Source organism: Tiliqua scincoides, chromosome 5 (assembly GCF_035046505.1).
Source record: "Tiliqua scincoides isolate rTilSci1 chromosome 5, rTilSci1.hap2, whole genome shotgun sequence".
NCBI classification, from domain to species: domain Eukaryota; kingdom Metazoa; phylum Chordata; class Lepidosauria; order Squamata; family Scincidae; genus Tiliqua; species Tiliqua scincoides.
The window spans coordinates 118,949,287-118,974,660 of record NC_089825.1 but is presented as its reverse complement, the minus strand read 5'-3'; the positions used below and the strand labels follow the sequence as shown (position 1 = coordinate 118,974,660).

At 46.9% G+C, this 25,374-nt stretch overlaps 2 protein-coding genes across 4 annotated transcripts; one reads left to right on the top strand and one right to left on the bottom strand.

Annotated features, from left to right (window-relative positions):
- Window positions 1–4,775: 4,775 nt before the first annotated feature.
- Window positions 4,776–15,246, top strand: LOC136651245 (apoptosis regulator BAX-like). 3 transcript variants are annotated; one of them, XM_066627470.1, is made up of 6 exons: window positions 4,776–4,857; window positions 8,452–8,500; window positions 8,700–8,867; window positions 10,862–10,997; window positions 11,286–11,390; window positions 12,533–15,246. In XM_066627470.1, the coding sequence occupies exons 1-6, from the start codon at window positions 4,806–4,808 to the stop codon at window positions 12,632–12,634; spliced, it is 612 nt and encodes a 203-aa protein (XP_066483567.1). In that variant the 5' UTR covers window positions 4,776–4,805; the 3' UTR covers window positions 12,635–15,246. The 3 variants fall into 3 exon arrangements, with proteins under 3 accessions (XP_066483567.1, XP_066483569.1, XP_066483568.1); XM_066627472.1 differs by lacking the exon at window positions 8,700–8,867; XM_066627471.1 differs by lacking the exons at window positions 4,776–4,857; window positions 8,452–8,500 and adding an exon at window positions 8,537–8,589.
- A 5,850-nt stretch (window positions 15,247–21,096) lies between these two features.
- On the bottom strand, window positions 21,097–24,008 carry LOC136650934 (sulfotransferase 1C2-like). Its single transcript, XM_066626899.1, has 7 exons — window positions 23,891–24,008; window positions 23,643–23,765; window positions 23,442–23,548; window positions 22,989–23,115; window positions 22,590–22,684; window positions 22,177–22,351; window positions 21,097–21,356 (listed from the first exon to the last, which is right to left on the bottom strand). The coding sequence occupies exons 1-7, from the start codon at window positions 24,000–24,002 to the stop codon at window positions 21,244–21,246; spliced, it is 852 nt and encodes a 283-aa protein (XP_066482996.1). The 5' UTR covers window positions 24,003–24,008; the 3' UTR covers window positions 21,097–21,243.
- Window positions 24,009–25,374: the final 1,366 nt, after the last annotated feature.

Below are 25,374 nucleotides of genomic sequence, written 5' to 3'. Positions count from 1 at the left end.
AAATTATAATCACTTTTAAAGTGTACTGGGTATGTTATAAAGGTGGTATAGTGTCAGCAGATGCAACCACAGGTGCAGAGGTGTTAGAAAGTTTTTTTAGGGGGGGCAGATTTTGGAGTGGGTTTTTCCTTTTTTTCCAAAAATGAGAAGTGCAGAAAGCCATGTCATGTGTTTTTATTTCATTATCACAGAAAAAAACTCACCTTTACCCATAAGACAGGCTGGCACGTTATTCAGGATAAGGGAAATACATCCCTTTACCCTGAGGAGACCTCCATGCAGCCTGGCTGTGCTGGTGCAGGTTAGTGGGCTGTCAAGAATGTGGTAATGCCACAATGCAATGTCTCTGTAGGCTAGCAGTTTGCAATGGGCACTTGTGCTCCTGGACAAGCAAACAGCTGCAGAAGTGTCACAAAAGGTTTATTTCATCTCCACTAAAGGCTAGCTCCCCCTTAATAAGTGCCATGTAGGGCAATAACCTTTGCTGTTGCTAAAATGCCCATTTCTAAGAAATTAGGCATATCTGTTGGAGTTCACCATACCAAATCCAGCAGACCAAAACGAAAAAAGCTTCACAATCTGATCCTGTTCTTGTTTCTGCTAGGGCAATGAATTGCTGGTTTCTTTTCTTTTTTCTTTTTAAAGGAGACTTATTTCCCCTTCCAAATAAGTAAGCCAAGGCTGCAATCCTACATGCACTTACTTGGGAATAAGACCCACTGAAAGCTGTGAGTTTACTTCTAAGTAAGCAAACACAGGATTGTATTGTCGCAGGATAATCTAATGCATATTGACTCAAAAGTAAAACCAGTTTTTCAATGCGACTTGCTCCCAGACAAGCATTTATAGGATTGCAGCTTTAGGCATGTAGCCCTCAAAAGCCACAACCTTCAAGTAAGGGGGGAATTCGAAGCATAACGGCTGCCCCTATTTACTTAAAAGTAAGCCCCATTAATTACCAGCCTTGGTGGAATAAATGCATGCCATATGGAATACAACAAATACATTCTGTTCTATTAAATATTGCTGGAAAGAAAAAGTTTCAATGTGAATATGACATTTTTTTGTATATTGGCATCTAAATGAAAGTATAAAACAGTAATGTATAAAACCCAATGTAATTTTATTGTACAGTATTTACTTAATTGGTTTGATATTGTGATCTAGATTGCATACTGATGATATGATATCTTTGTGTTCGAAGTGTATAAAACACTTTTTAAAAATCAAGTTTTTTTTTAGTTTAACAGGACCACTATATAAGTGCACAGAGGCTTATAACATTCCTACTCAGAAGTATGTCTTGTAGGGTTGAGTGGCACTTGCTCCTAGATACGTCGGTGTAGGATAGGTACCTAAAGGTTCTCCACCTTAGCCAATGTGCTAGCTTTTCTTTCATTAGTTCTTATGGGTAATCAAAGCCTTGCCCTCTTATGGATAGTGAGAAGTGAAATTTGCCTTCCTGAGACCCTCTCCTCTAGCTCTTATTACATGGTCAATACATCAGCCAGTCATTTCACAGCTTTTCTTTCTCCACTGCTTTGGAAATGTTGCTTCTTCCACATGATCAAAGAAACCTGAAAATACATCTGCATTTGTGCCCATCAACAGACTGAAGACATGTCTATGAGGCTGCGGAAGAAAGATACCCATAATGTATTTGTGTGCAATTCATGCATCCGGCCAGAACTTCTGGTAGAAAACACTGACAAAGGCTGTCATCCTATACACACCTGGAACTCCTTGCCCCAGGAAGTAGTGATGGCATCTTGCCTACATGCCTTTAAGATGGGTTTGGACAAATTTCTGGAGGAAAAGTTCATCACAGGTTACAAGTCATAGTAGGTGTGTGCAAGCTCCTGGTTTTAGAGGTAGGCTACCTCAGATTGCCAGATGCGAAGGAAGGCACCAGAATGCAGGTTGTGTCTTGTCTTGAAGAATTTGGTGGGCCACTGTGAGATACAGGAAGCTGGACTAGGTGGGCCACTCTGAGATACAGGAAGCTGGACTAGATGGGCCTTTGGCCTGATCCAGTGGGGCTCTTACATTCTTATGGAAGTAAATTCCATTAAATTTAATGAGGCTTACTCCTGAGTAGATGTGCAAAGGCTTGCACTGTTAAAAATATTGGACTGACAGACTTGATGCTTCTATATGCTAAAGATGGGGGTGTCAATGTTAATTTTTTTCCTTGTGGAGTAAAAGCAGTTGTCCCCCCTGCCATCAAGACCTCCTGACACCTAAAGTGGTGCACCAAATGCTGCTGCCCCCTTATCTGGTGATGTGCCAGCCTCTGCTTCTCCCTGGACTGGAACAGGATGTATGGAGGAGGGGAACTCTCTAGCCTACTCCTCTCCCAATCAATGGAGCAGGAGGAGGAACAGCAGCACTGCAGGCAAGGAGATAGCTGGACAGGGTGTCCTTTGCTGCTCTCCTGCCTCAGGCATCCTCCCCAGTCGGCCTTATGGCCAACTGGGTAAGTGTGACAGGTTCAACCCAGCCCAAAGGGCACCTTTGTACAAGTTAGAAAAAGGCGCTCCTTCTTCAAGGAAAATTGTATTTAAGTTAGTATATTATTTTTCAATAATAACAACACAATGACTAATACTTTTAGATTTTTTAATTATTGTAAATTGTTTTTTAATGTTGTATTTTTAAGGTGTTGTAAGCCGCCTTGTGTGCCCGTTGGGCAAAAAGGTGGGGTATAAATTAATATAATAATAATAATAATAATACTTCTCTCCCCCACCTGCAGTAGCCAATGCCTGAAACTAGTAACTGCTTATGATTGTAGCGTGAAGAGCTGTAACTTCTTGCTTGTAACTCCTAAGTCCCTTTACTCGGGATTATATTACATGGAATTTGAGATACACACAACACTTGCAGAATGAGTGTAGAAAAAAGTAAACCTTATTCCATAGTAAACATAAGAATCCCAAATATTAAAGGTCAGTATGGGTGCCCCTCTTTAATTTAGAAACTTACCACAATTCAAACATTAACATTCTCATTTCTACATTTAATATTAGTTACATATCTTGGCTTTCATGGAAACAAAATTCTTAATGACAGTTTCAATGCATACTTGCTCCAGTGTTTTCCATAAAAATCATTACTAGATTTTGATGATTGCCTTCCTTGTGATATTGTAGACTGAAGTAGCTTTTAACAAATTTTAATTCTGAGAAACTGTTCACCACTGGCAACTGATACTGGCACAGTCAAATATATCCTGAGTGCTAGAAAGGTATTTGGGAATGTGGTAGGGTAAATGATTGCTGCAAATATATTTCAATACTTCAACAGGAGACATACTAGATTTTAGAAAACAGGCAGCCTAATCCTACCCTCAGCACCGACGCTGTGGCGCCAGGTGTTCGTAAAAGCTCCGTAAAGCACCTTCTGACACCTGGAGAGTAAGTGGCACCAATGGGAAGGCCTGTGCCATTCCGTGGGCATCACATCCCACCCAACAGCTGCCAGGGCAGGTAAGTGCTGTACCAGGTGGCAGAGGGAGGGTGGAACAGAGGTGGGGAGGGGGTGTTTTGGGGTGGGGGTAGGGCAAGAGGGGAGCAATTCAGGCCCAGGAGGGGTGCAGGAACGGCGAAGGAGGCCACTGTATCAGAACCCTGTCCCGGGTGAAAGCTCTACAAGAGGCTACTCAGTTCTGCAGCTGCCACAGATTCACATAACGCCTTTGATCAGGCTGGGTCTCCAGTTACTGCTGGGTTGGGAGGCCAGATGCAACAGGACAAACACCAGTAAGAGGCTCAAGGTGGATGGGAGGGCATTTTCAAGAGCAGAAAAGCATGCTCTGCTGAACTGAGCCTCCTCCTGCTGCTAGTTGTGTAGTGTTCCTGCTCTGTCCTGGGGTACTACCAGACACCTCCTCAAGTACGACTGGTGCCCATGCCACTGATTGAGAAACACTGATCTAAAGAACATTAAAAACACCATGATATTCTTTCAGCATCGTAAACCTTTCATGTAATTTTGATAAAACTTGATCGTACTTAATGACCCTACGAAGTTAGTGAAGAAATGCATTTTTCAATTTTTAAACTCACAAAGAAAATACATATTCAAGTCTAAATTTTCGAAATTTTATCCAAAAAAGGCCTGTTAGTGATACTTTTTACTAGCAGTAAATCAGACACCAACTGAGATATAGAGCCAGCAGGGGGTGGTCTCACTGTAAGGCTTCTTCAGAGCCCAATCCTATGTATGTCTACTCAGAAGTAAGTTCCATTATAGTCAATGGGGCTTACTCCCAGGTAAGTGTGGATAGGATTGCAGCCTTGGAACCAAAACCTATGCATGTCTACTCAGAAGAAAGTCTCATTATAGTCAATGGGGCTTACTCCCAGGTAAGTGTGGACAGGATTGCAGCCTTAATGAGCTTCCATAGTTCATACAACACACTATGTGTAATAATTTTTTTTTAATAGCCACCACCCTTTGGCCAGTTCCACTCTGCGCGTGACTCTAGCCTTTTCCTATCTCTAGGGGCGTGGAAAGGGGGGTGTCTGCGCTTTAAACCGGAAGTTGGTGCCACATGCCGCTCTAGACGGTCTCGCTCTATGGTGTCGTGTGCTTCCTTCCTAGCCGGCCCTCTCTCTATGGTGTCGTGTGCACGTGGTGTGGCGATGCCCGCGCGGCCCCTCCCACTTTCCGAGGAGCTGCAGTTTCGGTCTCGCTCTTCCCCCTCCTCCCCTCGCCGGCTGCCCTGTCCGTCACGTGATCTCTGCAGAGCGGCTCCCGCGGACTGACCTGGGGCTGGGCCAGGCTGGGTGCAGCGGAGGGAGATGGCGGCGGGTCATGGCCAGCGGGACCAGGAGCTTCCACCGCAGAAGGAGGGTGAGAGTGGCCGGGAAGGGGCAGGGCAGCTGCAGCCCTTACTGGAGGCAGGGAGGGAAAGCCCAAGAGGACCCCTGAGCTCCTGGGCTCAGTGGCCAGCCAGGGAGCCCCCCACTCAGGGCATGGTGGCAGTCAGGTAGACTGCTCCTGAGCCTGAAGGTTCCATTAGTCACCAAGGTTAACAGGCTTCCCCACCAGGAATTTGGCTTGTGTGTTTTTGAAGCTAAGCTTGGCACATCTTGTGGCAGGGAGTTCCGTAAGCTTACCAGGGATGTGCAGTGGGTGGGGAGACAGGTGAGGCAGAGCCTCCCCACTGGAGTCCTTCGAAAAGTGCCGCCGCTACGTGAGGCACCCAAGCACCCACAACCCACGTGCAGAGCACTTCTCGAAGGACTCCAGTGGGGAGACTCTGCCTCACCTGCCTCCCCACCCACCGCACATCCCTGGTTTAACTTGGTGTCATAGGACAGCACTTCTCATTGTTTGTCCCCCCTGCTGTTCCGTTTTGTATGGTCCACCTATTAGAAGTACCACCAGAGGTAGCTGATGATAATATCGTCATCACCAGTTACTTCCAGATTGGGAGGCCAGACGCAGCATGACAAACACCAGTAAGAGGCTCAGAAGGGAATTTTTGAGCACCTGAAAAGCACACACTGGAGCTTTGCCTTCTGAACCTCTTACTGCTGCTTGTTGCATTGCTGGTCTTGTTGACAGTAGTCAGGGGTCTGAGGGGTCCCGTGCATACCACTGAACACCCTCTCAAGTACCGCAGGTGGTGAAACACTGTCATAGGAAGAGTGCATAAAGAACTACTCTGGCTCAGACTCCTCATTCAGCATCCTGTTTTCAGTGATGCCCGGAAAGATGCTTACTTACAGGAAGCCCACAAGAACAGGGCATGAAGGCAACGGCTCCCCTTCAGTGTTTTGCTCCTCAGCCACAAGTATTGAATGTGGAGGTTCCACATCGTGGCAAGTATCTGCTGATGTTGCTATTCTTTGTGAACTTGTTTTGCCCTTTTAAAAGCTGACTGAGGCAGTTGCCACACCAGCCACATCTTCTGGCTGTGAATTCCTTGAATTAATTGCATGTTCTCTTAGGATTTGGGGAGGGGGATGTCCTCGGATTGCTGGATATATTTATAAATATATCAGGGTGGATGATGATGCTGTTGTTATTTATATAGCATTGTCAGTTGAATGTGGTGCTTTACAGAGTAATGCAGGCAAGGCAGACAGGTCCCTGCCTCTAGATGCTTACAGTCTAAATTTAGATGGAGGGGGCGAATGGAAGAAAGAGGCCAAGATAACTGACAAGACCTCATTGCAAGCCTAGACTGTGTCTCATCTGGGGTGTCAGATTAAAGTTGCAATCCTTTAACACTTTCTTGGGCATAAGTCCCACTGAAAACAATGGGGCTCACATCTAAGTAGACAGGTCTAGGATTTCGTTCTAAGGCATTTGCCTATATTTAGTTCAGTAACTGCTTTGCAGCAACAAAACTCATCAAAGTGGTTTACATAACAAGGGGAAAAAATGGTTCCTTGCCTTGAAGGGCCCACAGTTTTCAAAACAACATACTGTAAAGACATCAGCAACAGTTGCTGGGAGAGATGCTGTGCTAAGATGTATAGGGATGCTTGCTAAATATGAGAGCCACAGCTTTGAATTATGCCTGTTTGCCCAGTTTTTTTTGGGGGGGGGGGAGGAGGAAGAAATTACCAAACTGGATGGAAATTATCAGGTTAATTGTTAGAAAGGAAAATCCATTGGGGATATTTGCCCTGCAGCTTTTGTTCTCTGAATGTGGATGGATGGATTGTAAGGAGCTGCTTTTTACTGAACCCATTGGTCTGATGAGCTCAGCATTGTCTACACTAGCTGGCAGTTGCTCTCCAGGGTTGCAGACAGAGTTCTTCCCCAGCCCTAACTGGAGACACCAGGTCTTGAACTGGGGAGCTTCTGCTTGTGAGACAGTTACCTTACCACTGAGCTGCAGCCCTCCCCCCCTTCCCCTGGTCTGTATATGTGGCCCTCATCATATGGAGCAGCCAGCAGCCAGTGATGTCTTCCAAATTGCTTTTGAGATGACACATAAGAAAATCTTTCCGTGCTGTAAGCCTTGGAAATGCCACTTATCTTCATACTTGTAAATGATTAAAATTCCAAATTGCCACCTTAAAGATGTGCGAGAGTTGTAAACACCACCAGGCAAATAATGAGTCATTCTGGTAAAATCACAGTGATAGGAAAGGGAAGGACGCCCCTGGAAACGAAAGTGAATCAAGTCTTTTTCCTGAAGTGGGTAGGGAAGTGGAAGAACTTATCATCTTATCCAGTTCTTTATCCCCAATGAGAGAAGTGGGTCCCAGTATGAAAACATATCCAGTACTCTGGATTTCTCTAGCAGGATGGAGTGCAGCACGGTGGAGAGAATAATGGAGGCCCAATCCTATGAGCATGTTATACTGACAGAATGGGTGTTCCGCCAGCATAATGTGCTTTACGGCAATTGCAAACGCAACTGTGCCAGTATGCACATCCTGACTGCTGCCCCGAGCAGCTGGGTCTGTGCTCCAAGAGATTGCGGGTACCTGCTGGAATGGATAAGGCCATACAGGAGATGGAACAGGGTGGGGGTGGGCAGGATGGGGAGGAGATAGAGGGGTTGGATTGGGCCCCAGAAGGGGACAGGTTCTGTGGCAGCAGTGACTGCCAAATCCAAACCCCCTTACCAGGCCAAGGTTACCCAGAGCAGGTCTTTAGGGCAGTGGTCTCCAAAGTGGAGACTGCTGTGCACTGGGAAATACTTCCCTGGCAAGAACAGTACTTACTGTTCCACCAGTGAGCCTAATGGTCGCAGAGCCACACTCCCCCAAACTGAGCCCTGGCTTGCGGGGTCTGTCACCCCAGCAGCCATTGCACCCAAATTTCCATGCAGGTGCAGCAAGCCAGGACGCGGTTCGGGGAAGAGCGGCACCTGAGCCACAAGGCTCCCCTGTGGAATGGTAAGTGCTATTCATGGGGAGGAGAGGTTATGCAGGGCACCAGATCTGGCCCATGGGCCAGATTCTGGAGAGCCATGCTCTCCTGTAGGTCACAGTGGAAACTACTGGCACTGCTGCATCACCTCACAGGGAGTTAAAGAGGATTGGGCTGTGAGTTCCCCTTGTTCTCCCATAACGATAGACTCTTGACTTACCCGGTAATACTGATTGACAGTAGACTGAGGACAGAGGAGAGAAACCACTTCATGCAACACATAATGAATGTAGACTTCAGCACAGTGAGTGGTGGTCCAGCAAACAATTCATTTCTTTTTAAGGGGGGGATATAGGTGAATTCACGGAAGAGACATCTGTTAATGGGCTGTCGATCATGATGGATGTGTGGATGCATATTCAGAAGCAACAACAGGAAAGTTGTTTTCATTTTCTGTTTATGTGTGTCCTAGAAGCATTTGGCTGCTATGGGAACCAGGATGCTGGATGGGATGAAGTTTTGATGTCACTGAACACAGCTCTTCTTATGTTCTCAGGGATGCGCTTTCTTCCTCCTTGCTTATTTTCATGGTGCTTCTCTTTCTTCCAGGCACTACTTCAGATCAGATCCTTCAGACAGGAACAGTGCTACTCAAGTGGTGAGTGTCCAGATAGGAACACATTTGCAGTAAGAAGGGGGTGCCTTGAGGCGAGGACGGACTGGTGACACTTCCTGGGGAAGGCTGACGTAAGCAGCATTTGTGTGTTGGGGATTTCTCGGGTATAGAACGGAGAGGGTGGTGGGACTGGGGCTCTGGGTGACAAATTCTCCATTGTCTGTTTTTGGTCCTGTGGCAGCTTTATCAGGGACCAAGTGCAGAGCTGCGGAGACAATGAGCGTATCACAGCCACGATGACAGAACTCAATAACCTGGAGCCCCAGGCTTATGATGCCAAAACCAAGAAGCTGAGTGACTGCCTGCGCAGGATCGCAGATGAGCTGAATGAAAACACAGAGCTGCAGAAGTAGGTTTTAACCAGTCGGTGCTGAGAAAGCGCTACATGATGTGAGCGTCGCATTCCCACTAATATCTGTTGATGAAGGGAAATAGACTCGGCCTGTAATCCCATGGCTTTTGGTCCTCCACCCTGTCTCTGTCTCGGTATTTGTAGTGCTGGCCTCTCAGCATCACGGCTGGTGTATGTGTGTGGAGTGAGCTGCCTTGCTGAAGCTAAGGAAGTCTGGGTGCTAAGCAGGTGCCTGGGAACCCATGGAAAAAAGCAGGGTATCGATGAAATAAATTATGTCTCTTCCCCCCCCCCCCAAGGGTAACCTTCCCTATAAGTAATGCAGCCAGAATTGAAGCACTTTGCAGCTTCCCCTTCAGAGCTCGATGATGTCACTGCTCTGTGCTCTGGAGCCTCAGCCATGCAGCTGCTGTAGGCTCTGCACGCTCCCTGAAAAACTTACAGGAAACATTGCCTGAGGGAGATGCTGTACAACTCTCTACACACTTGGTACTTCCTGTGGAATCTCTTCCAGTGAGGGCCTGATCACCCACTGTTGGACATGGAGCGGCTGCTGGCAAGTCTTGCTTTTACCGCAATAGATTTCTCGAGTGCAGTGCCAGACTGAGTCTGCTCCCTGCCTCTAGGAGACCCAGGGCACCGAGAATTGAATGTGCACCCTCTCCTCCCCTCCGTCCTACATTTCTTCGATTTTGTGGTTGGGCTGCTGGGTAATGAAATGTTGGACTCCTGACATGCATACACTGCTTGAGCTTGCACACCTTTCTTGGCGGCCTTGAGCCCTGCTACTGCTGGAGACAGGATGCTGCAGGGCGGGCCCATCCAAGAGGCAAGGTAGAGCAGGCAGCCTCAAGCAACGGGTGCCACCTGTGTCCGTTGACCACCATGCCTTGTTGTTTCTTCCTCCATCTTCACTCAGCCACTGTTTTCAAACGGAGCAGCAGAACAAGCTGGAAGAAAGAAGTTGGAGAAGTTTAGCCTCACTTCCAAAGATGGGAGGTTTTTTTTTCTATTTTGGAAGTGAGCATTGCTTCTCTTGGCTTCCCCCTTCTGGCCGATCCTGCTGGTCTGTTTGAAAACAGCATCAGAGCAAAGATGGTGGGGGGGGAGCAGTAAAAAGCAATGTTAGGTGCCCAGGCTGGGAGGACTTGCTTTCAGCACCATTGCCAAAGATTGTGGCAGTGGGGCTGGAGGTGGTTGCTGTTGCCGCTGCCACCATGACAAGGGTCTCCACAGCCAGCTCAACAAAGGGGGTTGAGGCCACAGTGGCAACAGTAGAGGAAGCAAAAAATTAAAAAAGCAGGGACCTGAATCTTGTGTGCTTGTGCTGTCAGGTGCTGGGGTGCATGATGGCAGAGGAGGAGCAGAATTTGGGGCCCTGGGCAGCACATCTGGTTAGGCCACCCGTGGATGCAGGATACAATGAGCTTCCTTTTGCAGGACTTCTTTTGAAGCACTTTATTGATGGTTTTCGCTTCTTTGGATATGTAATCAGTAATCTGGGAAGTTTTCTTCTCACGGTCCGATACGTTGTTGATCTGGAGATAGCTTTATTTATTGCTGTATTCCGTCTTGTGTGACTTGACTTGCGTGATGAAGTTGTGCACTCTTGATGTAGTGTGCTTTAGCCACGTCTCTCTGCTTGTGGCACTCCGTACCCTGGATTTCATGGGTGCCCACAAGGGTAGCTGGAAATGACAAGGGTGTGAACAAACATACTGCAGAGAGGCATTTGTCTTGATGACCGCCTGGTCTTTTCCAGGCGTATGACTTGCGCTTTGCCAGACCTGCCCAGTGAAATGCTGCAGAGTATTACAATGACATCACTTTTCCAAAGCTCAGCACGGTTCCTGTTAGATCACCCTACTTGTTCCATCTACGTTGCATCACTCGCTAAGGATTCCATCCCCAGAAAATGCGCTGTTGCTCCCCCTCCTTATGAGTGGAGTGTGTGTGTCTAAACCAGGCTACTCTCTTTCTGGGCCCCACAGCATGATCGACCAAGTTCAGGCGTATCCCCCCAAGGAAGTCTTCTTCCGAGTGGCTACAGAGATGTTTGCAGATGGGACCTTTAACTGGGGCCGTGTTGTGGCGTTGTTCTACTTCGCTTGCAGGCTGGTTCTTAAGGTGAGTGTGATGCTGCTGCCATTTCCCACCCTTTCCCCCCCCCCCCAGAACGTTCAGAGCGACCTAAGGGTCAGACAGTTGGGCCATCTAACTTAGTATTACCCAGTTGACTAGCAGTGACTGCATCTGACAATGTAGAGTCTGATGTGTTCTTCCTCAGCCCTATCTGGAGAGGCTAGGAATTGAACCTGGGACATTCTGCATTCAAGGCAGGCATGCACTCCATTACTAAGCCACAGCCTGTGCTGCTAATAACTGGCTTCTTGCTCCCTTTTGGCTCCCAAACAGGCAATTTGTGCTAAAGTACCAGAGCTTATAAGGACTGTCATTGGATGGACAATGGAATACATCCGGGAACATGTCCTGAACTGGATCCAAGCCCATGGGGGCTGGGTGAGTTGGCACTGATTCTCCTCTGGTTTAGAAACTCTAATCCATGGTCTTCAATTGTTGAGGAACAACTCATGAAAAGGTTGCACCTTTATTTAAGATGGATCATGCCAGTGGAATTGCTGCCACACGTTTGTTCTGTGCTGTGAGAGAACATACTTGTTTTGTATTTGTACTTTTTCTTTTTTCTTTTAATTAAGAGAAATTTGAGGCAAAGGAAGACCAGATGCAGAAGAGGGCAGAACTCCTTTGCCTTTTTAATTGTATTCTGTTTAAAGTTTGTGTGTGTGTGTGTGTGTGTGTGTGTGTGTGTGTGTGTGTGACCTGTATCCATGAATCCTGTGGTGTGGCTAGCAGTGCCTGAGTCGGTGAGCAAGGACAGACTTAACTCAGCCTTTGAGAGTGCTAAGCTGCCTTGAAGCCCTGATGCAGCCTGATGCAAAGTACAGCTGGAGGCTTATGTGTAGCCTTTAAGCACCCACACCCAACCCCACCCCGCTACCCAAATTGCATAGTATAGCAGACTTTGCAAGCAATGTTTGTATTGCTCTGTTGCATCTGGCTGGGGCACAGTGAATGAATGAATGAATGCTCTGTTGCATCTGGCTGGGGCTCCTCACAGCCCCAGGTTTGCCTACCCTGAACCCCCCAAGCATTTAGAGTCCCCAGTCTGAAGGGAGTTATAATGCTTAGGGTGTCAGATACCTCAAGTAATGTTTAGTTATTTGCCTGCCCCACCCCACCATTTTGTGAATTGCATTCAAATGAGTTGCATATAATGGCAACCTGAATGTGGTTGTCCCTTTGCCAGATTAACAGCAAAATGGGCATATGGGTGAGGAGAGCTGACCACCCCTTCCCCCCACATATGTATATAGTATATACAGAATCTACCTCTTACCCAGGCACTTTCCTCCCACCCAAGCTCACCCCTGGCATTGGAGGCCCACTTAAAAAGGAAGAGTACAGGGGGTGGGTGAAGCCATAGGTAGGAGTGCTGAACTTTCCCCCTGCCTGTGTCCCTTTTGCTCTTAAGATCTGACCCCCTCCTTCTGTTTATATGTGAGGGCTTGCGCCAACCATATCGGCCATTGTTGTGTACTGTTTCTGTGACATAATGTCTTCTGCATTTGTTTTCCTTCCAGGAAGGCCTCCTGTCTTACTTCGGCACCCCCACTTGGCAGACCATTGCTGTATTTGCTGCCGGTGTCCTGACTGCCTCCTTGACCTTCTGGAAAATGTCTTAATCCTCAACCCCCTCCAGCGGAGGGGCATTTTTGTTTTGGGAACAAAGGGAGGGGGGCAGGTTCTCCCAATTTCCTCATCAAGATTGAAGGAAGAAGTGGTACAATTTTTTTTTGGCCATTGTGGGAAGGGGAGCTTTTTAAAAAAACAAAACTATCGCTTGTTATCTTGGTGCCTTTTTTTAAGTGCACATCTTTTTCAAGGAATGTTTATATTTTTTACTTTTGCATTTCCGTGCTTCTTGGGTTTAGCGGTTGGAGGACATGGATGCTGCCTATGGAGGCTTTTGAAAGATGGGGAGAGCAAGATGAAGGATGTGGCTATCTTGTTCTCTTTTGCTAGAGGGTCTGCTCCTGCTGTATTCGTACACAGTTTTCAGAAGAGCATTGCCAGCTCCTTTCCTAGCAATGTGTGTTGAATATTCTGTCTGTTTCCTGCAGCTTGAGATGAATTTCAATGGATCTGTGCAACCAAGCTCTCCTTGCTCTCTTGGGGTGGCAGATCTTGGAAGCTGAAATTGGATGGCATTCCAGAATGGCAGATTTCAAATGCCTCAACAGGAGAAGGTCCAATTCTGCTCTTGCAGTACTTAGGATGTTATCTTGCAGTACTCTTGCAGTACTTAGGATGCAGTACTTAGGTGATGAATAGTTTGGATTTCAAGTGACAACTGTCTTTTTAAGGTGCAGAACAGCGTGCTGATCTAGACAAAATTCAGCACTGGTGAGGAGATGAATTTAGACCAATTTCTGCAACAACTAATCATTTTTGAGAAAACTGCACTGCTGGAAGGAAAGCAGTGGGGGTTTTGGAAGGATGTTTCCTCTGTTTTCAAAAAAATGCACTTGGTGGTGCTAGAGTGGTCTTGATACATACGTTTAAGGATCTGTTGAGAGCAGGACAATCATGCTGTATAAAACTGGATCTCCAAATGGAACCAAACAGATCACACAAGAGAATTGCAAGAGGAAGCAGATGACTGGCGGAGACCTTGCCTACTGGGAGAACCTATCTGCCAGCCCCGTTCTGTGAGCTTTGGTGCCTGAAGAAGTAAAAAAAGGGGGGGTAGCACTTGTTTGGCTTCATTCTATCCTGTGGCAGGTCCTTATCTCAGGGCTTGCCTCCTCTCCATTCCTGTATTTTACTGGATTCATTGCCTTTCAGGTATTCCTTAAGGCCGTTTGGCTTAGCAAAAAACCAGCACCGAACCAAACTCGCCTTCATGTGCTCTGTTCAGGCATTTGACTCTCTTGGGGTGTGTGGTTTCTCTTCTCCTTCCCTTCCAGTGCATGCACTAAAAGGTGTATCGCAACCACACACCTTGCTGGGTGTAGAATTCACCCTCAGCGGCATGCACACACACACACACACCCTGCCCCAAACTGTGCTGGCTTGCAGTTGTTAGATTTTAGACTGCATGGAATCCAGCCTCACACAGGTGCTTTAAAATGGCAGGTTTTTTTACTGTAAAGAAACGGGGCGTGTATCCTTGCCTCAAAGCGTCAAAGCGCTGTCTGTTTCAGTAGAAGATAGCTCTTTATTTCCCTTTCTGTTATGCCTCCATCCTCTGTTCACAATGAAATGTGTGCACGCTTTAATTTAGTGTTCAGGGAGGGTGTGTATATATAGAGCAAGGAAGGTATATCGAGCATGGAACATGTTAGAGGCCCATCCAGCAGAGGGGCTGAAAGTCATGTGGCCCCTCTCCTGCAGGAAGTCATGGTATTGAAATGGTTTTGAGATGGATCAGGTGGCAGAGGCAGGCAGGTCTGTTCTGTATCCAGCAAAACCCACTTCTTGGACCCTCTTCCATGTAAGGTGAATTATTGATGCCCCAAATCCCCTACCTCTTCTTTCTCTGCAGCTATCCTTGCATTGTTCTCTGTTAGTGACGGCTGCCAGAAGAGAGATGGGCATATCCATTCATTTTAAGGAAATAAAATCGCTGGGACTGCCTGGCCGCTTAATTGGCGCTGGGCTAATGCATTATGTTTGAAATGCTAGTATCATCAGGTCTCTCCCATATCTCTCTTGGGAGTGGCGAAGAAACTTATTCCCAGTTCCTCAGCAGATGGTTTCTGGAACTTCTGGATGGAGTTTCTCAGCAGATGGTTTCTGGAATGGGGGGGTCAATTTTTGTATCAAAAAATGGTCCTAAAAGGAGCAGGGAAATGGGCAGTGAGTAATGAGGGAGGGTGTTTACCAGAGGAGATTGCCTAGATAATTGATTTTTTCCCCCTTCCTCTACTCATTCTTAAAGGGAACATGACTAAATGTATGCAGTATCATGCACCTTCCCTGCCAAATTTTTAGATACAGTCACAGACAATCCTATGCCTACTTTGTCCAGTTTTTGCTGGGACATTAGATTGGAGCCAGATTCAAGGTCTGGAAGGCTCCACCTACGTTCCTTTCCAGCTACAAATGCCTTCTGTAGGAGGCAGTTTGGCTCAGCCAGCAGTAAGTCTGTAGGGTGGGGTAAATGGGGGTTGAGAATGAAAGATCCAGTGATTTGAAAGGGTTGGAGAGTGGAAGAGGAGAAGCAATTGTACTTGAATAATTATACTGGGGAGGGATTTATGTTACCTCAGGGGTGGGGTTGGGTGGGGAGTCTAGTGTCATTGAGGTGCAAACTCCAGCTTTTCAGTTGAAGGGGGCTAAACGATGCATATCAATGATATGGAATTGGAGGGGGTGTGTTCAGTGGAGCGGTTTGGGGAGGCTGAGCTTCTGATGAAAACTCTTTAGAATTTGTGCTATGATACTGTGATTTTTCACAGTGTTGCAGTTTTTTGATTATGAAGTGAATGCAAATTTACTGGGGTGGGACGAAGTGCTTCTGATGTCCTGGATTTTCAGTGCTTTATATCTCAAGCTGTGATTAGATTCCCCCCCCCCCCATTTCCCATTCCCTTGATTGTGGCTCTTTATGAGTGTACGGTTTACAGAGCTGTGACACAAGAGAGGATTTCATTAGCTCGCTCACATGGGTTGCATGCCTCCATTCTGAGGCACGGTTCATAATGTAATCTGTTTTGTGGGCAGTTGGGTTTTGTGCCATTTGCATTGTGTCCATGGCTGGTGATTATGGGATGCATTTCAGTTATGCCAGGGTCTGTGTGGGGGCCCTTGATTCCACCTCCCATGTGATAATGCAAGTGATGTCCTCATTTCTCTTCTTCCTTCACCCTGTGTCATATTTCTCTTTTGTAAACTACTGGGGTGCATTTTTTGTGTGTGAGTGACTCTTTTTTTTCTATCAATATCTTCAGCCAGTGTGATCTGTTGTCACCCAGCTCCTCCTGTCTCTTTGGACAAGTGCCAAAGGGGCTGTACCAACCAGCTATTGAAGGATTCTTCTTGGGGGTCCAGATTCATCAGTTAATTTCAGGGAGAAAGGATGTCTTGAACATACGTATGGGTCCTGCTAGACCAACTCCATTGTGCAGGCGGTTAGTCAAGGTCAGTGGGGCTTAATCGCTCCCTACCTGCTCTGTATTGCCTCGGCCACAATAGAGAGAAGGCTCTGTTTCTGAAAATGGAGGGGAGCTCTGAACTACGTCTTCAGGGTTCCCTACATCTTCAGTACTAGCCATAATATATTGGTGGTTGCCTAAGCACCCATCAAGGCCTTCCTCTACTCCATCTTTCCCAAATTTTGCTCCAGGCTGACCTGGGACCTTCAATCATATCCATCTTGTGTAGAAGGAATGAGGAAGTGATTGGCAGGTAGTACCTTTTGAGCATATTTCTGGAGTTGGGCATGCACTGCAAGAATCAGAGTCTGGGCACATAATAGCCAACACTGAACCCTCAAACTGTATCCAGAAGCACTAATCACACCTGGCTGTCATTAAGCCAGTCTTGTACTGTACCTGGAGGCAGCTGAATGGCAGTTGACGTTAATCTTGTCTTTTCTATACAATTGATTCCCCCTTCCTCATGTACGCAATAGTTTATACACTTTTTAAAATGATGAAACCCAACCTTCCTTTTTTAATAATTTTTTTAAAAAATTTGATACATCTTTTCTGCTCTGTTAACTGTGAAGTTGCAATTTCTTTTGGTGGTTTTGATTGGTGTGTGGAAATTAAAAACAAAAAACAAAACCTGAACTCTGCAAGTATTGAGTTGTTTGTAAGAAGAGGATGGAAGGGAAAGGAATCTGTGCAATTGACTACAGACTGTCCAGCGGCTGCCCTAGGCAGGTGGCAACGTTTCTCTCTAAAGTGGTGCAGAAATTATCTAGCACAGATTTTGGAAGACCTAGAGGTTTCTAGTCCTCAGTGTTGCAAAGAAGCTGGAAGATATCGGCATAAGAATGATGGAAGAAACCATTAATGAGAGTCAGTGTGATATTTTCAGTACCACTCAACAGTTGTACACTTCAGGTAATGTGGCTGGGACCTAAAAACAGTCCTGGAAGCCAAGTTTAGGATGTTCAAGGCTAGCCTTCAGGATAGCATTTGCCGAAATGCTACCTGTTCAACACACAGAGTCAACTAGGCAGCCAGAGCTGACGGGTCCCAGGGCATTAATGGAGACGGTATTGGGAGGTGGGGCTTGGATTTCGTAAGCACTGGGTCCCAAGCTAATGAAACGTGGAGCTTCAGAAGGTGCCCCTCCTCTATAAAATAAAAACGGTAAAAACGAGGCTTTGAGTGACTGGTGAAGTGAATTTTTTTAGGCAGATAAAGCTAGGTGGGTCCCAATACAGCATCATTTTAAAAAGTGGGTGCCGGTACGAAAAAGTATGGGAACCATTGGTATAGGGGTTTATATGCAATTGGCAGAAGTCTCTGAGCCAAAATGGGGGAACTGGATGCTTGTTTCAGCAAAGAAAATGCTGAAGGTGATCTTGTCTTGTATTTTAAAAAATCAGGAAAGTATCTAAAGAAAAAAAGGGTTGTAGTAATGGGTGATTTCAATTATCTGTTTGTAGCTGGGGAAAATGCATATTCAGGCCATGACAAAAAGTTGTAGAAATGTTTAGGGATGGTGCCCTGGGTCTTGGAAATGACCCTGGGCTTAAGCCTGAGCTGTTAGTGAGCAACCTCTGCCTGGTAGTGATTTGTTAGAAACAAGGAACAGGAAACAGGGACTGCCCCTGGTATGTTACTCTCCCTATTTATTCTTTTTAGAAATGCTTTCTAAAAATTCTGTTTGTCTGAATTGTGATATTTTCTGGTTCAGCCCCTTCCCCAGCCTCTAGCTGCTCAAAGTGAGGAATGGCTGCATCTGGGCTCTAAAATACATGCATGCTCATAGAATAAGGCACCATGCAGTGGACTATGTGATATTGCAGATGCTGGTGAGGCTACTTTTGAGCTGTTCAGAGGCGGGGGGGCATGGTGCCATCATGGCCCATTGTAACCTGGCACCACTTGGGTGAGGGTGCCTCCTCCAGCAGAAAGGCTTGAGTTGGCTCTGGCAGAGCCCACACTCACTGAATCTAACCCACACAGCTACTGCATAAGTATCATGCCCGCTTGCTACATAACTTGCTGGTGTGCTTTTTCTCTCTCATACACATCAACAAGCTTGTTGCTTCTGCTCTGGCAGCCCCAGTCCACTGCAGCATTTGGCTTATCTGTCAGCATGATGTGTTTTCCATGCTTGCACACAGGTAGACAGATGCATCATCCCCGGAGGTGTAGTCAAGGGAATTGGGACTTCTCCTACAGCAGAAGTGGTGATATCATCAGGAGGAAATAGGGCAGAAGTGTAGAGAGGGCTGGTCAGGAACTCCAGTGGATTTTATTACAATTGAGAAGAAGAAAGTTTCATCTACAGCTTGACCCAAAGAAATTGGGAGGTGATGCATTTTAACAACAAAGGTAAACAAAGGTCAGGCATTAGCAGGGCCTGGTCAAAGGTGGTGCTTCTAAATGTGGCCTACCTATTCATAACAAGTCTAACAGCCCCATTCTCCCTCTCAAAGCTGAAAGCAAAGGTTTTGACAAAGGAGCTGGTTTCCCAAGAGTTGAGGGGGAAGAACTGGAATTCTACAGGCTAGCAGTGTCATCACTTGTAATTCGTTTATGCTGCTATGGGTTCATCTCTACGAAGCGAACATTGGTGGATAGGAGCCCAGGCACATTACATCACAACTTCAAGATTGGGGTCATTTTCCATTTCCCTTTGATTATCCCGATTAGAACTTGGACCCCATTGGCCCTTTTACCCCCCTGGAACAGAAACTCCTTGAAACCATTCTGCTCCACTGAGCAGAAAAACCCATTGGGATCAAATTCCACGCTTGGCTTGGACTTACTGTGCAATCGAGGCCAAGTTAAATTGCTGGCTGCCATTTGGAAGCTGCTTGTGGGGTGATAGTATGTCCATGTAGCAGCAAATGTTGGAGGGGGGAGCAGAGCTCCTCCAGGGCTTCTCTGACAAGAGGGACATCATCAGAAGGAAGACTCAGGTGTTGCCTTTGAAACTTTTTTTGAAAGGACTTGAGTAGAGAAGAAGCACTGGGCTCAGCAGGAAAAATATTGAGACATTTGTCTAGGGGCATAAATTAATATCTAGACCATCTTTCCAAGGGTTTTCTGAGAGACAGTACACAGCCCACAGGCAACAAGTCTGCATTCACCTGAGAACAATCCCTAGTGAATACAATGGGCCTTACTCCTTCAAAGACAGGGCTGGCTCAGTGTTGCCCCCCCCAACTGATGATGTGCCAACCTCTGATCCTCCCACTCTCCTATATTCTACCTCAGCACTCCCTTCACCACTCCACTACCTCTTCCTCACCAGGGAGTGAGAGAAGAAGGGGCAATGGAGGACAGAATTATAGGACAGGGATAGGTGGCCCCCAGCAATCTGCTTCCTGAGGTGACAGTTTCAGTTGGCCACATGGAAGGGCCGGCCCTCTTCACAGCCATGAAGCTTGCTCGAAGACCTGTTACATCAATCACTTTCAGCCTTACTACGCCTGCTCTTAAGCCTACTTTCAAACCCCCCTCCCCATTTTTGCCTGGCCCACAGGCATTGGATCCCTGCTGTGTACATGCAATGTTGGGCGGGAATGGCTTAACAGAGCTCATACGGAAACAAATGGAGGTGCTAGAAGTGTGCCTTCTTGAGGCCAACTGAGGCCCATCTCCTGATAACAAGGCTAGTGGCCAAATTCTCCATCCCAAAGATGAAAACAAAGATCCTAACAAAAGAGCTGTTCTCTCTCTTCCTTCCAAGGAGTAAAGACTTGAGCTACCTTCACAGAGAAGTGGGATAGAAATCTTCAAATAAATGAATTAGTGATTGTCCTGGCTCCCAGCCACTGGATGTGGTAGAAAAGCCATTTTGGATCATAGCTAATCTTTATTTCGTAGCCATGATCTTAGGTTAAGCTCTTGTTACAAGATCAGGAAGTGGCTGCTGGTGGCTGCTGCTTTTAAAAGACAGAATATTGGCTCATGGGCCAGGAATGTATTTGAATGAGGACCTTAGAGTCACCACTGACCCAGGATCTTTGCTTAAGAAGAGATTGCCCAGGATGGTGGCCCGAGACTAGAGAAATGGACAGCACTGTCCTATGCACTTGTTCTTAGAAATAAACCCCACTGTGTTGAATGAGACTTACTCCAAGATTGCAAGATTGTACTCCAAGAGTACAAGATTGCAGCCTAAGGTTCAAATCCCTGCTCAGTTATGAAGCTCGCTAGGTAACAATAGGATATTGAGATTGGGGAGAGGTGATTCTATGGAGGGCTGGGGATAAGAATAGGCCCTCAGTTTGGCTGTACTTGTCGTAAGAGGCGACTAAACAGCCACCGGGTAGATGGGACTCGTCAGCCTGGGAAGGCAGCTCATCTGAGAGAAGGAAAACTCTGATCCCAAACCTCCACTGCCTTGTGGCTACATCCAGTTATGGAAAAGGCTTCAGGAGTCAACCTCGAGGCAAAATCCGGAGCCGGAGTCCCTGAGGCAGTTCATGGCTGAACACAGTCACGTTCTGGCAACTCCTGTGACGCCGCTGGAACCAACCGTATTGGCCTCTGCCTTTCCATTGGACAATTTCAGCAACGTGGAGAGGGGGGATTTGCTGCATGGGTAACAGCCTATCCTCCATACCTACTTTACCCAGGCTTCATGCACTGGAAAGGACACTCTGTTCCAGAACCACCATTCAGAGCGTGACACCATAGTCTTCCGAGACTGAAGGATGCCAACTCTAAAGATTCTATGGAGAGCCTATGGCTTCAAGGATCTATGTACACATACCTATGTGCTATAAAGGTGGAGGGCAGCTGGGAAAACACTAGAATATCACAAGCTGGCAGTGTCATCACCTGAAATCTGTTTTATGTTATCGTGGGCTTCTCAGAGGAAGGGCAGGACACAGACCTTAGAAACTGTGTAAAAACGGACTCACTTTCTCATTGTCAAAAGAGGGAACAAACTTTATCCACTCCGTTTCACTGAAATTCATTTGTAAATTAAAAGATCTCAACAAGCAACCCATGAATCAAAGCAAGACCTGCACACAAGATGCAGCTCGACCTGATCTTACTTCTAGCTTCAGCATTCCTTTGATTTAAAGTGAACAACAAATATCCAGGTGCATTTTCATGAACGGTAATATGGGAAGCACAGGTGTGCCTGCTTATAGCTGTGCCCGGAACATCAGGTTGCTGCCCCCCAGTTCTCGGGCAATGACAACATCCAACTGTTCACTCTGAGCCACCGTGAAGTGCTCCTTCCAGTCCCCGATGATACCTGCAACAGAGGAGAAGATCCAGGAAAAGGGACTCAGCCATTTCATTTGTCTTCTGCCCTTCTTTTTCTCTAACTGCTTCATTCTCAAAATTCCTCCCTCTCCCACACCCATTTCTTTGTTACTTCATTGCACATTTGCCACAGAATGCTACCATGTTCCAGAGGACTTGGGAGCTGTTCTAAGGCTAATGTGAGACCACGTGATGCACTTGCTGGCCCTACTGGCCCCAATTTGGCCCTCCTTGAAATAAGAGCTTGATCTACATGTGAATACACCCGACAAGCTCATACAGCTGCACAGTGAAGGTGACAATTACCACCAGAGGCTTATAACTAAAGTGCCAGAAGACCTGACTAACTAGACAAGACTTAAAAATACCACGGATGGGAAGACTCTCACTGACAACAAGGATAGTACTACCTAACTCATCATTGCCCACCACCAACTGCTGGGGCTTCTTGAACCTTGGACTGTGCCCCATCTCAGTGGCCACAAGGCCATCAACTGCCCTGTAAGAAGGAGGACATAAGAGGCCAGCAAGGCATATCCCCTTCCCCACTTCTTCTGTCTATTGCAGTGAATTCCTATTCTTTGGCTATATGAAAGCTGCCTTGGTGCCTTGTCAGCTGCCAGGCAGGGCACAAGCACTTTAAATGAATAAAACTTGGAGCTTATGGTAGTCCTTCCCCGAACACAGCTGTGCCTTATACCTGTATGCTTAAGATGACCTTACCAGGTTTCCTTTCTCCATTGCTCCCAACAGTCCCATGAGGCCCCTCCCCTATCAGCTGCTCCCAGGACCCAGGCTACAACCCTTACCTTTCCTTATAAAAGGAGATATGGTCTGATCCATGTGGGAAAAAGGGGTGTAATTAACCATGGGGTTTGCTTTCATGCTCTCGAAATTTGTGTGCTGGATGATCTGATTCAGGACAGGTTCTGGAAGTTCTAGTTCTAGGAACTGGGCTATTTTCTGGATTGTGTGGGCTGGGTCCTAGAGAGAGAGAGAGAAAGAAAATGAAAGATAGGATTGTTGATAGGATTTTGGCATTTTGTGATGGCATTTTGTGATGTTGCCATGTGGGAAGCTCACTGTGTTTCTCACTGAAAGAGACTGCTGCTTTCAAAACTAACCGCAGGGAAGTCATTGGGTTTAGAGCAGAGTTCCTTAGTAGCCAAGGTTGCAACCTTAGAAGAGAAAGTGTATGTGTGTGGAAATTATAGCTGCTCACCATTTTCATGTCTTCATAGAAGAGATACAGAATTGGATGATGGTCCTTGGCCTTCCACCAGTCACGAACATGATCAAACCATGAACCCCAGGTGACTGCAAAGAGACAGAAGAGGTGGAGGGGCTGAACTTTAGCTTTCTGATTCTGTGTGTGTGTGTGAGAGAGAGAGAGAGAGAGAGACAGACAGACAGACAGACAGACAGACAGACAGACAGACAAATTTACCTAGTTGTGCCCCTCACCTTCGAAGGACAATAGTCATCCCTGGTGGGAACCACAAGGCTCCATTCCCTTCCCACATCAAGAGACAGAGGACAAGGCCCTCCCCTGGACCATGCCAGCAATTTCATGCAGAGCCTCTTAGCTCCTGTTTTCCAACTTTTGGCTTTACTCACTCACCTTTTCCTGCAATGAAATTTGCCAGAAACTGGTCCCAGTTTCCTGGTTCTGGCATTCTCTGATTCATGCGGTGGAAATGGAAATAGGAGACTGCATTGTCTTTGACATTCCTGGCCACATAAATGATCTGGGGAAAGAAAGCAGAAAGAAGAGAACCCAGGAGTCCTAGTGCTGAAACCTGCATCCTTTCTAGCTCCCCCATTTTTGAGCAGCCCTAATTCCTCTAAGGAAAAATGTGCTGGGCCTCAACAGTGTTGAGATGCCCCAAACTGTCTGACTTCTTTCACTACTCAGATGTGTGGAAGCCAGGAATTGGGAAGAGAAGAGGCACCCTCTCCTTTTATGACCATTTCTCATCATCCAGGCTTGGACATTAGCAACAGAATCCTCGACTAATCCTTGGCTCAGATTGTACCCTCCCCCTTTCGCAAACCTCACCCCAGTTCTCCTGACCTTGCAATTCTGTTCCCAAAAAGAAGGGGGCAGGAGCTGAACAGGAAGGTGAGTTTTCAGAGTCCGTGGAGAGGGCATTGCTTCTGCTGCTTCCAAGCCCGAAACATCTAGTGGGCAAGAGAATATTCAGCCTCAGGACAACACACCCTTCATCCCACCCTCAACCATCTGTTCCCTGAAAAGTCTCCTACTCCTACTCACGTGTGAAAATGGGAGCAGACAGCTCTATGAAGGGGACCCGCTGGGTGATGGGAGCCCGGGCACATTTTTGCAGGTCCCCTTCATGCCGGATCATGTCCACTATTTCCTGCGTCCAGGTGGTCCCTGAGAGGGAAGAATAATGGAGATTCAGCCAATGACCCTCTATCTCCTAAAGCTCCATGGTACTCCATTGCTATCCCCTCACAGCTAAAGCAGTGCCCTCTCATTTCTTCTCTGTCTGTATTTACCTGATCTGGGGTAAGTACAAATGAGGACATCATCAGGCCGGGCTTGAAACTCCCAGATACGACCCCACTTCTCTGACGTATGGATGAGCAAAGGGACTCCCTCAACTTCCATGGTTGCTGACCGCTCAATGGACTTTGAGTCCGAATCTTCCCTCCTAGGCTTGAGATCCATTACCTTGGAAAGGCAAGTAAAGGGAGAGTGTGAGAGAACTGTCTCACCACAGCAGCTGCCAGTGCTCCTGCTCCATTCTCTCTCTGTCACCTGTTGGCACCCCCTACCTGTCAGCTTCACTCCCCACTCAAGTAGTCAATGATCTTTGGAGTCCCTTTCTCTTTCTTGCTTCCAGAGGTGTTTGCACGGCCCAGGAAGGAACTGGACTCTGTGTGTGTGAGTATATATGAGAGCAGAGGGGCGTGTTATCCTGGCTGATGTTTCTGGCATGCTTACAGGTGGGGAGACAGCCAGGTCCTTTTACCAGGGTCACTATATGCCTTGTTCTAATGGATAAACTTGTTGGGGAATAAATGCATAACTGTGTAGTGGCTTGGCATGGCAGCTGCTGTCTGAGTATCCCCTGTGTGATTTATTCCTCTAAAGCAGGGGTGCCCAAACCCCAGCCCTGGGGCCACTTGCGGCTCTCGAGGACTCCCAATGCGGCCATCAGAGAGCCCCCAGTCTCCAATGAGCCTCTGGCCCTCCAGCGATTTGTTGGAGCCCGCACTGGCCCGATGCAACTGCTTTCAGCGTGAGGGCCTGTTTGACCTCTCGCATGAGCTGTGGGATGAGGGCTCCCTCCACTGCTTGCTGTCTCACATCTGTGACGCAACAGTGGCAGTGAAGGAAAAGCTGACCTTACTTTGTGCCAGGCCTTTTATAGGTCTTGAGCTATTGCAAGACCTTCATTCATTCATATAAGTTCATCTTTAATATATTCATTTATGTAAACTTATGTACATTTATTCAAACTTTAAATGTAAATTCCTTCCCCCCCCCTCGGCCCCTGACACAGTGTCAGAGAGATGATATGGCCCTCCTGCCAAAAACTTTGGACACCCCTGCTCTAAAGCATGTACCTTCATGCAACACCCATGTGGGGAACCCCTGGCAATAATTTCTAAAAATATGATTGGATCTTGCCTCATTTTACATCAAGATTTGGACCATTTTCCATTGCCCTTTGATGGTTCACATTAGAACTTGGACCCCAATGACCCTATAACCTCTGGAGCACAAAACACATGGAAACCATTCTGCTCCACTGAGCAGAAAAACCCATTGGGTTCAAATTCCATGTTTGGTACAGCTTTATTGGGTGATAAGGGCCAAGGGAGATTATTCACTGCCATTTGAAAGCAGCATGAAACTCTTTGCAATGGTAGTGACAGCAGAAGTGTACACAGAGAGACAATAGTCATCCTTGGGGGGAACACTAGGCTTGTTGCCCAAGGAAAAGCAGCAGAGAAATCTCCTAAACCAGTGTTCT

Excerpts from the sequence above, each read along its gene's own strand:
- LOC136651245 (XM_066627470.1), top strand. The coding sequence starts at position 4,806 with ATGGCGGCGGGTCATGGCCAGCGGGACCAGGAGCTTCCACCGCAGAAG. Across the intron at positions 4,858-8,451 it reads GCTTCCACCGCAGAAGGAGG|GCACTACTTCAGATCAGATC; the intron begins GTGAGAGTGGCC and ends TCTTTCTTCCAG. Across the intron at positions 8,868-10,861 it reads GAAAACACAGAGCTGCAGAA|CATGATCGACCAAGTTCAGG; the intron begins GTAGGTTTTAAC and ends TGGGCCCCACAG.
- LOC136650934 (XM_066626899.1), bottom strand. The coding sequence starts at position 24,002 with ATGGAAGTTGAGGGAGTCCCTTTGCTCATCCATACGTCAGAGAAGTGG. Across the intron at positions 23,116-23,441 it reads TTTGGGAACAGAATTGCAAG|ATCATTTATGTGGCCAGGAA; the intron begins GTCAGGAGAACT and ends TTCTTTCCCCAG. Across the intron at positions 22,685-22,988 it reads AAATTTCATTGCAGGAAAAG|TCACCTGGGGTTCATGGTTT; the intron begins GTGAGTGAGTAA and ends GTCTCTTTGCAG.